At 38.2% G+C, this 14,340-nt stretch overlaps 1 protein-coding gene across 6 annotated transcripts in view; it reads left to right on the top strand.

Annotated features, from left to right (window-relative positions):
- Positions 1-14,340, top strand: part of TGFBR1 (transforming growth factor beta receptor 1) — a 57,264-nt gene that overhangs the window by 31,661 nt on the left and 11,263 nt on the right. For 3 of the 6 annotated variants that reach the window (XM_060609204.3, XM_060609207.3, XM_060609209.3), the window contains 4 exons: positions 632-874; positions 5,874-6,104; positions 10,299-10,466; positions 12,091-12,247. In XM_060609204.3, the coding sequence (XP_060465187.1) occupies positions 632-874; positions 5,874-6,104; positions 10,299-10,466; positions 12,091-12,247 (799 nt within the window). Of the gene's footprint in view, positions 1-631; positions 875-5,873; positions 6,105-10,298; positions 10,467-12,090; positions 12,248-12,353; positions 14,335-14,340 lie in introns of those variants that run through there. The other 3 variants (XM_060609208.3, XM_060609205.3, XM_060609210.3) reach the window with 2 other exon arrangements.

Below are 14,340 nucleotides of genomic sequence, written 5' to 3' on the forward strand. Positions count from 1 at the left end.
CTGAAATTAATATAACACTGTATGTTAACTATACTGGAATTAAAATTTAAAAACTTGATTAAAAAAAGGACTTTTAAGACATTAATGGGAGTTTTTCCAGATTATTTTTTTTAATTTGTTTATTTACTTATTTTTGAGAGAGAGAGGCGGAGGAGGAGGAGGAGGGGCAGAGAGAAAGGGAGGAAGAAAATCCCAAGCAGGCCGTCAGCACAGAGTGTGGTGTGGGGCTCAATCCCACGAACTATGAGATCGTGACCTGAGCCGAAATCAAGAGTCAGATGCTTAAGTGACTGAGCCACCCAGGTGCCCCAGATCATTGGTTCTTTTATTAGTGACCTGAGAGTGATAGTGTGGATGTCCTGGAATGTTGGTGGTCGCTGGCTTTATTTAGACGAGGCTGAAGAGCAGAGGAAGAGTAAGTGGATGTTGTCTGACCTGACGATCATGAAAGGGGGGCCAATGGGAGAAGACTAAATGATTTATTTGTTCTGGGTTTGAGCCCTATGAGCTGCTGGAATGAGGCTCTCTGACTAATGGGAGTAGTGGCCAAGTGCATGAAATGGGGAGGATTAGGAAATTGTGGATGCCACCTTCAGTGTTTTTGCTATTGTTGATGTTTATTTCATTTGAGGCCCTTTTTCAGGAAAGCCATCATCTGGCCTTGGTCCCGTCGAATTGGCAGCTGTCATTGCTGGACCAGTCTGCTTCGTCTGCATCTCACTCATGTTAATGGTTTATATCTGCCATAATCGTACTGTCATTCACCATCGAGTGCCAAACGAAGAGGATCCTTCCTTAGATCGTCCTTTTATTTCAGAGGGCACTACGTTGAAAGATTTAATTTATGATATGACAACATCGGGTTCTGGATCAGGTAATGTACTTGTTTTTCCTTTTTCCTAAGAAGTCTTTTAAAGATTAACTGTGTTATTTATTAGTTGGCTAAGCCAATTGGTGTATTGTGTAAAACTTAAGATAGTGTAAATACTAATTCCAGCTTTAAGGCCAGTTAAGGTCTGCGGCTAATTCATCGTAGATGAATTAGAATGTACTTTTAATGTTGAAGTAAGTTTGTAAGTCATCTTCATGTTTGTATAAATTTCAAAGCTTTCTCACCTTCTTATGACTCCCATGAGATAGAAAGAATAAGGACAATTATTTCTTGGGAGTGAGGCTGAAGTTCATAGATGTTCAAATGATCTGTAGCTACCTACTCTATTCAGGATTGTTTACCAGCTTTATTTTGATGTTTGAAAGCAAACATGGCAGAAAATGTTTTTGGAATTTTTAAGGTTATTTGCTTTTTTAACATATGCAATTGCTGTCCTTAGCTCAGACCTAGTTTTTTTTGTTAAATGAATGGTTTTCTCACTTTAGAAAAATGTCTAACCACCTTGTTATTTAATATAGCTTTATGGATCCATGACCTCTGTGATGTTTGCTTTTCTCAGTTCCATTTGCTGATTCTTGTGGTTTCAGAAGTAGACTGGCTAATTGCCAGAATCATCTCTTGAAGTGGATTTTGGTATGGCAGTACTTCATGTTTAAACTGAAAGGGATTTATTTTTTCAGTTGCATGAGCTTGAAAAGACACTGAGAGAGGAAGACCCCTGTCCTCTATAATAGTATAATTTGACACTGGGCTAGGAATCAAGAGATCAAGATTCTGGTGCAAGTTTTGTCGTTGGTTGGCTCTCTGACCTTGGTTAAACCGTATTTCTTTTGGGCTTCTATGTCCTTATCACAAATTTGGAGCAGATACTGAGAAACACTGTCTTTTGAAAAGTATAAATCAACTTCAGATAAAGCCTGGATTCATGGATAAAATGAAGATTTGAAAATATATATGATGAAAATTCCACTAATTTTATAATCAAGTAACTAAAGGAACATTAAAGCAGAAGTTGTGACTGGAGTAGGAATAGGACTGAAGCATGAAATCTCATCTGATACCAATGAAATTTCACACTGTGACAAATGTCTGTTTATTTTAAGGAAATGAATATAGATTTATACGCGTATCTGTTTATTCATTTAAGCGCGAGGAAACCGGCTTCTTGGCCTGAAGTCTTCTGTGGACTTTGGCCATATACATTCAGTAAGTGACTTGTGTCCATGACACTAGTACACACACAGGCTTGTGCTGCGACTCAGGTCTCTCAAGGCAGCCTGTAGGGACCTCTGAGATCGTTGTGAGCAGGGAGGCAGTGAGAGGTTGGACTGAGATAGAGCAGCCTTGCTGCTGAAGTGTGATAGTCTTTGGGCCGGAGTGCTAAGAGGAATGGAGAGAGCTTGTTTTAAGGCTTCTCTGGGGTTTTCCACTGATTCTGAGTATAGTCCAGAGGGTTCCCAAGGAACATCTGGCTCATTCTAGAAGTCACCCTAGACCAAAAAACTATGATAAGCAAAGACCAAAGTCACAGAAAATCAGAGTGGCTACAAATCATTTGGAATTCCTTATTGCCATACTTCCTGCATAGCAGTAATGTATCAGGCCTCAAGGGGAATAAGCCCACCTAAAGCATTAGAAGAAGTTTCTGTCTGCATGGCAGCTGATTTCTGAATAAGAATACATTTATTAACCTTTTAAGATACAGACATGAAGTAAAGAATGAAATTCTTCTTTTTCCATTTTATCTGTATTTCTAGATACATCGGGAACTACAACTCTGCTGTCTGAAACTTTCTTTCTCTCCTTTTATGCTCCACCCTGCAAAAACTGGTCTACACTGTTTGCTAGCCCTGTGGCTTTGGACAGTTAGCTGATGTCTCATGCCCAAGTTATTTTATCTTTAAAATGAAAGTAATGAACCCTGCCCTCTGCACGTCATTGGATTGTTGTGAGGTTCAAATGAGACAAGATGTTCTGATAAATTGTAGTTAGGTCCAAATGACAGGTGTTACTCTTATTGGAAAGGTATTTGGAAGAAGAATCTGACATGCAGTATAATTTGCTGCATTACAAAAAAAAAACATAGTTGAAGGCCTCCTTTCCCTGTCATAGTTCATTATGTGCTGAATAGCCTCCAAATTTATTGAGACAGAAGCTATCTTATGTAGAATGATAGCAGAAAATGCCACTCGTTTACCTTCTATTCATTATAAAGCCTTAGTCTCATGCATGGGACTCGTGACTGTGAGTAAAATGTCTTTACATAAAAGCCTTTTTAGCCCTTTCACTCACTGAGAAAAGAAGAAACTAATCATTTCATGTTATGAATTCATATGTTCATTATTCAGTACCATGACCATAATGGAGGAAAGGCCTGATCTCTGTTTCTCAAAAACTGTGTCTTTAACTTGGAAACCGTGGGCAGCTCTACCCCTGAAGCTAGCCTGATCCCTGTTGCGTTCATTTGAATCACAGGCTGTATGTGGGCCCTTATTTAAGCTGTCATTAGATTGTAAACTATGTGTGAGCATGTGCATGTGTGCCAGTTTGGGGAAGAGAGTAAGTCTCTTAGGCCACTGTTCATTATGTCTTATTCATGCTTATGGTCTTTTAGAATGTACGTGGTTGTTCCGGTCTCGTTTTTCTCATTTGCTGCATGTGAAGCTGCTTGGACCCTGTCTGCATATTGATGTTTCTCACAAGCATTTCTAAGGATACAGAAGAGGAAAGCAGATAACATAGAGATTTGAGTTAGGCCTGTTTCTTTTTCTCTTTAGAAGAAAATTATTACTTTTTAAAAATGCTCACTTATTCATACAGGTTGTGGTAACTAAATATAGATAATATGACAGATCTAGATTTGGTTTTGAATTTTAGTTTGGGATCTAGAATGCAGTGATGATGGGGAGACAAAAACTTTCCCCTTTCTTGACTGTATCATTTACATGAGGCCTGAATGTGTTAGACGTTTTCATCCTTCCCATTTGCAGTTCCCCTTTCTCTTGTACTCCTTGCCTTTTTTTTTTTTTAAAGTTTATTTGTCTGTTTTGAGAGAGAGAGAGAGAGAGAGAGAGAGAGAGTAGGTGAGGGGCAGAGAGAGAGGAAAAGAGAGCATTGCAAGCAGGCTCCAAGCTCAGTGCAGAGCCTGATGCGGGACTCAGTCCCACAACTGTGAGATCACGACCTGAGCCGAAATCACAAGCCTGCCATTTAACCAACTGAGCCACCCAGGTGCCTATCCTTGCCTTTCTAACTCCCAGAGTCGCTTCCTGAAGTTAACTCTTAAGTATACTTTATATCTTTAGACGTGTGACCCCATTTAAAGGCTTTAAGAAAATCTTGTGAATTAGTATCTATACTAAATAACATAACTAAGAATTGATTATTCATAATATTAAAGAGCTCCTTGATTTAAAATAAGAAATTTTCACAGATCTATTTTTAGCTAGCAGCCTCCTTATCAACAAAAACAATTGCTTATAATTAGACTGCTAACTACTTTGCAATAGGTGGGGAGGATAAAGAGCAAGGAGAGAAAAGGACCCATTTGAGAAACTTCTAGATGAAAAGAGGAAAAACTTTCTGGTCACTTTAAAGCAAAAACTTAATGTTCTGATTAATAAGCATTTTATACTAGGAAACCAAGAGAGCACATATTTTCATTTACTATCATTGGATTAATTTGGTCTACCAAGCAATTCTGAATATAGATTATAAATTACATAAATTTACGTGTATAGGTCATATAAATAAAATACAAGTGTAGAACATAGTTTAAACTGGTATTTTTACTGTTAGGGTCAGTATAATTTAAGATGACATTTCCTTAGTCCATAGGGGATGTGATATTAAGTGAATTGGAATAGTTCCAAATACAGTGTTACTTAAATGTTGTAGATAGTGATAAATCCTTTTCTGTAAATGAGTGAGTGTGGCAATATTTTAAAAATACATATTTTAGAGTAAGGCATGTTCAGATGGTGAAATAATGCCAATGTCCCATCACCAAGTTATAAGTTACTTGGCATCGTTCTTTAAGATACTAATGTTGCCTAGGCAGCCCGTTCCTAGCAAGTAAGTTGCTTGTCTTGAAATGGTTCCTGTGATAATTTTTACTGATTTATTAAAACCAGTATGGATTGGGGCGCCTGGGTGGCTCAGTCGGTTAAGCGTCCAACTTCGGCTCAGGTCATGATCTCGCGTCCGTGAGTTCAAGCCCCGCGTCGGGCTCTGTGCTGACTGCTCAGAGCCTGGAGCCTGTTTCAGATTCTGTGTCTCCCTCTCTGTCTGACGCTCCCCCGTTCATGCTCTGTCTCTCTCTCTGTCTCAAAAATAAATAAACGTTAAAAAAAAATTTAAAAAAAAAAAAAAAAACCAGTATGGATTGTACATACTGATTTTATGTTTCTTGTGTTCACATACTTTTCTTCTCCCGTCAATAAAACCATTACTACATTCATCCTTCTAAGATAAGATCTTTAAATTACTTCTCCTCATTCCCCTCATGGGCCCTTTTCAGAAATTTTTAATAGTTCCTGTTTTATCCACAGCTCTCATTGGTCATCTTGGGCTCAACATACAGTACTCGTCATACTCTGTGGACAGCTTCCCTTCTCTTCCATTGCTTTACCATGTCTATCCCCGTCTGTGTGTCCAAGCTGGTTCTGTAAACATCCATTCATTTTCCTCTTCTACCTCTGCTTGAATATTCCTCCTACCTAAATTCTTAGCTCCTCTTATCCTTTGGTCCTATCCCTTCTGTAAAGGACAGTCAAAATTCAATTTAGTGTACAAAGTCTACCTGGACCCTCTAGGCAGGAGTTTCTAGATTCTTATATTTATTATTTTCATTTTAAATATGAATTGTTGTTTTTGTAAATAAAGTCTGTGTCTCCCAGTGAGACTGTAAGCTCCTTAAAGATAGAGCTGTAAGAGTTATTCTGTTCCTGAGTCACTCTTTAATGCCTATGCTTATCTTTAGGTTTACCATTGCTCGTTCAGAGAACAATTGCAAGAACTATTGTGTTACAAGAAAGTATTGGCAAAGGTCGATTTGGAGAAGTTTGGCGGGGAAAATGGCGAGGAGAAGAAGTTGCTGTCAAAATATTCTCCTCTAGAGAAGAACGCTCATGGTTCCGTGAGGCCGAGATTTATCAGACCGTAATGTTACGCCATGAAAACATCTTGGGATTTATAGCGGCAGACAATAAAGGTCAGTAACAGTTCCTTCTCCTTTGAGTAGAATGAACTCTACTTGAGCCTTTCCACAAATATGGCTACTAAACATTGTCAGATTTGGTGAGAAATCAATGTTTGCCATACAGATTAGACCCATTAAGTCAAATAGAATATATTAGAAGCCTTTAGAAACTGGAATTTCTTAAAGATTTTCTTGACTCTTGACTACATGTTTCTAAATCTCTAATTGTTTTTATAAAATATAAAGAGCAATGTATATTTTTTAAAAGCGATGTTCTTTTTTTCTAGGCAGTTAGTTATTGAGTATAGTCATAACATAGAAAAAATTTTATAAACTCTGGTTGCTCAAAATTGAGATAGGATAGAGCCCAGAGATCTGTTTCCTTTAAATTTCCTCATGACTGTTAGGGCATTCTGATCTATACTAATGACCGTATTTATAGGAAGAGTGAAAATAACTGCTCAGTGTATTTTGTGTTTTAAATTGCCAGGGGCTAAGTAGCCTTTCAAATAAATAAAATAAACTTTTAAATAAACTCAGTTAAATAGAGAAATAGTTTGTCCAAGACCACCTTGCCTATTGGTGATCATTCGGACGCTTTCTTGCCTGTGGCACAGATCCGATGCCGCAGGAAGCAAAGAAGCCACGTCAGTGGAGAGTCAGAATGAGTGTGACTGCAAGCAGTGGCTTCAGAATGTCCTTCGCCTACTGTCTTGACTTCAGTTACTACTGTCGTGTCCACTGTTCCTGCTTCCGTAGATTCATCAGAGACTTGTGTTAGAGCTCCTGTCATCCCAACCCAGAATCAGATGTATTTCCCAGCTTTCCTACTTTTAAAAAACGTTATCATTTTCTTGTTTAGATTGACCAGAACCATAGTCCTCTTTTTCATCCTCTCCCTTCCCGTTTTCCTCAACAGTATTTCTTCAGAATATTAAGTGTATTTAAGATATTTAAAATATTAAGAATATTTTTCCTTTTGCTTCTCTGAATTTTCAAACTTATTTGCAGTAAGCATTTATTACTTGGGTTGTTTTGATTTGTTTTTAGTTTTCAGTTTTAGAAATTTTCCGGTATGTAGAAAAGTGAAGTGAGTAGAGTATAATGAATGCCTGTCACTTAGCTTCAACATTGATTGTTAGCTCATTGCCTCACATTTGATCTCTGATTCCACCTCCTGCCTCTGTCTGAATTATTTGAAGCCAAAGACATGATAATGGATATTTTCTCTATAAAAATTTTTAATTTTCATCTTTAGATTAAGGAATCTTTAATGAAACATGACCACACGACCATTGTCACTTTTTAAAATGTCATCAGGTATCTAGTCACTTTGAAATTTCTGCATCTGTCTTTTTTTTTTTTTAAATAATTGGTCATTCACTTTACGAATAACTTGAGTTCACACATTGCACTTGTCACTTTGTGTCACTTTAGTCCACACAATGCGTTTGGTTGATAATTATCTTAGATTTAAAATTGCTTAAAACTTAAAATTGCTATGTTCCCTCTTAATCTTTTTTTTTCTTCTTGAAGTTTATTTGTTGAAGAAACTGGACTGTTTGTCCTGTCTGGCTCATTCTGGACTCTGTTGATTGAGTTTCCATAGTATCTCAGAACTTGCTCCTTGTAGTTAGAATTAGAGACTGAATCTAATTACATTTTATTGGTTTCTTGGTGATATTGTATACCTTCCTGTATATTGTATACTTCCTATGTATCACATCAGGAGGCATATAATGTTTGATTATCTCTTTTTTGTGACTTAGGGGTAGTGATGGGTGTGATGGATGTAGGCAGTGATTTATCAGTGGTTACTACCAGTTCCATATTACTTACCTTAAAAACAGATAAAAGCAGTGATCATTGTTTGACCAAGTCCTTCATTTTCATTTTCTTCTGCCTTTTACGTCATTTAGCTTCCTCTCCAACCCTTAAAAGGACCTTAAAAATAATGTTCCGTGACTAGATTTTCTGTCATTTCTTATTTCTTAGTAGTTGTCTTTGTTTTCTAAAACCCTTCTTACTGATTCCTATGAGAGCTCTATGTCTACGAACAATAATTGCTCCTTTGAAGAACTTACCCACATGCATAGTTTCTAACTTGGCTGTGGTGGTTGCTTTCAAATCTGTATTTTGGGGCTCTAAATGAGCCCAACCTGTTTTAGGCGTATTTCAAGTTGCAAACACACTGGCACACGGTGCTCTTGCTCTGTGCCCTGGCCTTTCTCTTCCTGGTTGCTCAGGCCGCAGCCAAGCTTGTGCTGTCCTCTGGTGGTCAACATGGGAACTGGCTGCCCCTGCTGCATCTTCCCTGCCCTCTCCTCTTTTCTTTGTCAGGGGTTAATGGACTTTGCCCAGAACCTAGTCCATCCACACCAATTCCCTTCTCCTTTATCCTTATCCCCCTGAATTAGTTAATTCCACCTGAGACAGTCCTTTATATTGCTCAGCCTCTTCCTTCTCCCTCTTCTGCCTTTCTTGCTAATTACCTCAGAAAACCTCCCTTTCTTCCATCTGCCTGTGTTCCTATTTGTCAGCCTTTCAGAATTCAGTCTTGATTAGTAAGTATGCAGATCAAGGTAGTGATGCATCCGTGTCAAGGGAAAGAAAAACGTGTAAGTTTGAATAGAATTCGTTTGTACAGTTTATGAAGAACAGTTTATAAAGAACTAGTGTCATGAATATCTAAATTCTTTTGGAAAGTACCCAGAAATCCCCTCTAGAATCTTCTGAAAATACCTTTCTTATTCTCTTCTAATCAGAGTTGCTTTCCTTCAAGTAAAAACCTTCAAAATATAGATGCTGTTTTATGTCAGTTGTGTGGGTTTTTTTTTTTTTTTTTACAACCAGTAGGGTAGGAAACATCACATTTACAAAAATTCTTTTAATTTTTCATTTTTTAGGGGGAGAGAGCGAGCACAAGTGGGGGAGAGGGGCAGAGGGAGACAGAGAATCTTAGGCAGGCTCCATGCCCAGCATGGAGCCTGATGCCGGGTATGATCCCATGACCCCAGGATCATGACCTGAGTTGAAATCAAGAGTCGGACCCTCTACTGATTGAGCCACCCAGGTGTCTCAGGAAACAGGAAACAGCCTATTTTAAGTTCCTGTGTGCCATGCGTTACACTAACTGCTTAACTAATTATCTTATATTTTAAATTTTAACACTTTTGCAAAAGTAAGGTATTCTTGCTGTGTAAAAGAAGAAACAGAGGCTCATTGGTTACAAAACTTATCTGAGGTCACATAATCCATAACAACAAGGCCCTGGCTTTCACTCCAGGTCAGAATGACTCCAAGCCTGCATGTTTTACTGAATTGTGCTACCTCCTAGTATTGTCGTAATGCGTGATTTCACGAAATATGTGATTTTCTTGCTACTTTTAGGTTAAATAGGCTTTTGTGGACCAGCCTAGCCCAGAAGCCTAGCCAGAATCTTTACCATGATTCCCATGGGAAAACACATTTCAAATCCATGTATCAGTTTACAAGCAACCTTTTTGAAATACATATTACTAGTTGTCAAAGTTCAGAATCACCTTATGTAAAACTGGGTTCAGCCCTCGCTTTTTTCCTCTGGACGTTTTAGTTCCTGTCTCTGCTTTCCCATGTGTCAGTGGGAAATACCACAATTTTTATATTTTTTTGTAAGCTGTAAACCTTGGGTTCATAATCCTCTTATCTGGCTTCTTTGTGAACTGAAGGTACAGTCTGTGATAAAGCTTGCATTTCTTCATTTAAGCTCACAGTCAGTTTTGTCCTGTACTATTCCATTCCTACTGTGGCCACACTAGGCTCCAGATACTTCCCATCTTCCTTCCTCTCATTTCCCTGCTCCTTCCAGAAACAACCATCGAGCACCTAACCTGAACCAGACATTTTTCTAGCCACTAAGGAGTCCCCGCTCTGTTACTGTCTGTGTAGGTTCAAGGTCACCATTTTGGAACTATGACTCCTTATCTCTTAAATGGGATTAGTTATCCTTGCCTTATCTCAAGACTAGGGGGCTTACTCAGAGTATCTGAAAGATATGTATGTAAAAGTATAAGACAGACAAAACATGAAGGAAATAATATGCACACTTACGGTACCATCATCATATGTTACAGTTGTGGATTTCAAGAGTAAAAAGTGGTAACTTTTGAATTGATAAATCTTAAATGTTCTACAACCCATCTGAAGCATTGTTATTCTACTCTATAGACAACGGTACATGGACTCAGCTCTGGTTGGTGTCAGATTATCATGAGCATGGATCCCTTTTTGATTATTTGAACAGATACACAGTGACCGTGGAAGGAATGATAAAACTCGCTTTGTCCACAGCAAGTGGACTTGCCCATCTTCACATGGAGATTGTTGGTACCCAAGGTAACTCCCAAGTAATTCTGTTATTTAAGCTTTAAATTCCCCTGAATCTAATGTCTGTTAGAAAATTTTTGTGACAGGTCAGCCTAAGTGGAGATGTTTAAAATGAGGTTTTAAATGAAATTATTTTATCTTTCTGTTGAAAATCTCAGGGGGAATTAGCAATGTAGGAATTTGTTTAGAGATTCTCTAGTCATTGTGGCACCACTGACGTGCTCGTGAGTTCTTAAAAGTGGCATGTAGTCTTGTGATTTTGAGGATCTTCATTTTAGAATTAAAGTCTAAAAGAATGTATTTTTATGTGTAGTATCAAATGTAATGTGAAAGATGCTTTATAAAAATTAACATGCTATCTAATATTATCTGGCCATCTAATAATCATATATAACCCTGAGATAAGGAGACTGCATGAGACAGTTTATAGTTGAAAAATTTTAGTTACGAAATTGTTGTGGTATGATTTTTATGCCATGTAGGATATCAGATGCCAGTATCTCTCTCTCCTGTAGAGATTCTACACTTGCCATCACTCCGCACTTTACTGCACACATGCTATTTCACATCTTAGCCTCATCTTTGTAATTATTATTGTTGTTGATTGTACCAGCTCCACTGAGTTATAATTCACGTATCATACAATTCACCCATTTTAAGTGTATGGCTCAGTTTTTAGTGTATTCACAGAGTTGTGAATCACTGCAGTCAATTTTAGAACATTTTTCATCACTCCGGAAAGAAATACTGTGCCCATAGCAGTCGCTCCCCAGTTCCTCCCAAACTCCTTAGTGGCTGGCTTCTTTCTCTTAATGTATTTTCAAGGTTCATCCATGTTGTAGCACATATCAGTCCTTCATTCCTTTTTATGGCCAAATGGTATTCTGTTGTTTGGACGTACCACATCTACCCATCAGTTGATGGACACTTGGGTTGTTTCCACTTTTGGCTGTTGTGAGTAATGCTGCCATGAACATTGGTGTACGCTTTTTTTATTTTATTTTTTTGTGTGTGGGCATATATTTTCAGTTCTCTTACACAGTGGAATTATTGGATTATATAGTAATTGATGGTGTTGGGGCACTGCCAGACTGTGACGATTTTTTCCGAAGTGGCTGTACCTTTTTACATTCCTGCCAGCAATGGAGGAGGGTTCTAGGATTTCCACACTGTAATTATGAGTTTTTAATAGCATGTCTTCCCGTGGTTAGTATTAAAGGTTGTGAATCTAAAACTGAGTACATTACAGTTGGGAGGTAGATGAAGTGATGTAGATATTTGGTTCTTAGACTGAAATATCAGTCTGTGACTAGAGTTCTGTAAATAATTCATGAGATGTCAACAAACTAACGTCTTTAACCCCTAGGCTTCCAGTTGTTAGACTTACAGTTTTTGAGCACCATCTTTTAGAGAATCTTATTTTCTCTATGTTTTTTGAAGAAATGTGATTTCAGCAACTTTTGGTATAATGACTTGCTTGGGGTTGTTGAGTAACTGTCCAGGTATTGTGGATGATGTGGGCTGAGATGCTTTGACACTGCGCTGGGACAGGAGTAGAGGCTTTGAACCTAAAGGTGAGAATTGTGACTGGTATCACCTTTTAAATAATCACATTTAATTTTTGTTTCTTTAGGGAAACCAGCCATTGCTCATAGAGATTTGAAGTCCAAGAATATCTTAGTAAAGAAGAATGGAACTTGCTGCATTGCAGACTTAGGACTGGCAGTAAGACACGATTCAGCCACAGATACGATTGATATTGCTCCAAACCACAGAGTGGGAACAAAAAGGTATACTTGTGAATAGTATTTAATACCTTCTGAAATCAACTTCTTTTTCATTGCCTTCTCATTTGTATATACGTATCTTCTGAAACTCAAACCTGTACTTTATTAGATTGCCCACAGGTAGAAGATCTCATGGTCTTGCCTGCTCTGAAGCCAAGGTTACCTGACTTTAAAAGATGCCTGCTGATGAAAGGTGGCCCTTCCAGAATATTATCATTAGTTATATTAATTATAATAACAATATTAGCTGACGATAATAGGCTGCCCAGTATGTGCCAATCATTTTAATGGGTCTTGTATATATATCATCTCAGTTAATGCTCTCCTTATATGCTGTACTGTAGCTAGCCCAACCATTTCCTTATTTTATTATTTTTAAAAAATGTTTATTTATTTATTTTGAGAGAAAGAGAGAGCAGGGGAGGGGCAGAGAGAGAGGGAGAGATAGAATCCCAAGCAGTCTCTGTGCTGTTGGCACAGAGCCCAGCATGGGGTCCAATCCCACAGACTTCAAGACTGTGACCTAAGCCAGAATCGGGAGTCAGATACTTAACAGCTGAGCCACTCAGGTGCCCCCATTTTCTTATTTTTAGTTCCTGAGAATACACCTTTCTTTCTTCCTCAGAATTTTTGCATGTGCTGTTTCCCTGATTTGTCCTCACCCTTCCTTTCTCATAGGAAGCCTTTTCTCGACAGTGAAGTGCCTTTACCAAGGGCTCTCAGCAGGCTGAACCTGGACGGTTAAGGCACTTAGCACATTGTAATTCTCCATTTATCTGTCTGTATATTCCACTGGATGGCAAGCTGCTTGAGAGCAGCCTTGGATTCCCAGTATCCGTTACAGTGCTTAATACAGAGCAGGTCTTCAGTAAACATTTGTTGAATCCATGAATTTCAAAAGAACATAACTAGGTAGGTGTCCTTATCCTCATTTCATAGATGAGGAAACAGCCCCATGGAAGTTAAATAATGAGGCCAGCCTCATAAGGATGGTAACCCGAAGAGCTGAGATATGAACCTCGGCCTTTCTGACCCAAAAGGCCTTACTCTGTATCACAGCATGTTGCCACAACATATGTTCACACTACTGCCTCGGCTTTGGATAGAGCCAAGCTTCATTCTGTCTCAGTTGTATCTGTGATTTCTGGATTCAACAGGGACTCTCAGAACTTTTGACTTAGGTTCCAGGACAGTGGTTGCTGCAGATCAGGTCTTCGTGGATCCTGATCTCTAACTTTAGTAGGCTTTTTAAAACTTGAAAACCCTACAATGTGGCATCAATAGGAGGACTGGCGGGAGCCTGGGTGGCCCAGTTGGTTAAGTGTCTGACTTGATTTCGGCTCAGTTCATGAGTTTGAGCCCCACATCGGGCTCTGCACTGACAGTGTGGATCCTGCCTGGGATTCTGTCTCCCTTTCTCTCTGCCCCTCCCCCACTTGCTCTCTAAAAAATAGGAGGACTGGCATTCATTTTTTCCTATTATTTTGTTCCCTGGATTATGTGTTCGTCCTTCCTTTCATCCTCTTCTAGTGAGAAGATTTCTAGATTAAAATGTATGGTCCCTGCATGGTACTTGACAAAGTAGGTGGTATATGTTAGGACATTTTTCATAGTCATGGTTATTATATGTTGTGTCTTTCATTGGAAACTAAGATCATTAAGGCAGGTAGCATGAAATTGCTGTTTCAACTTTTCATGGGATTTAGTTAACATCAGTAATTTTCAAATCAGTATGGATATTTAATATTTTTGAGGGTAATATGATCTTAGTTATGTAATATTGTATGTATATGTCCATATATAGAGAGAGATATCTGCAAGGATGTTGATCAAAGTGTTAACACTGGGTGGTAGTAATGGAATGATTTTTTACTTTGTACTTTATGAACTTTGGGAAAATTTCTATAAGAAGTGTGAATCATTTTAAAAAGTAGCAGAACCATGCTAAAAGGGAAGAAAAATCTCAGAGGTAATACTGGTAATACTGATTTATTTTATTTTATTTTTTTAATTCTCAGGAGAAAAAAAATCTATGAAAGAGTTCAAAAGTATTGTGGCCACCATTACATAAAGTAAAATGCTGACTTCTTTTTTAG

The sequence above is a fragment of the Panthera onca genome, chromosome D4 (assembly GCF_046562875.1).
Source record: "Panthera onca isolate mPanOnc1 chromosome D4, mPanOnc1 haplotype 2, whole genome shotgun sequence".
NCBI lineage: Eukaryota > Metazoa > Chordata > Mammalia > Carnivora > Felidae > Panthera > Panthera onca.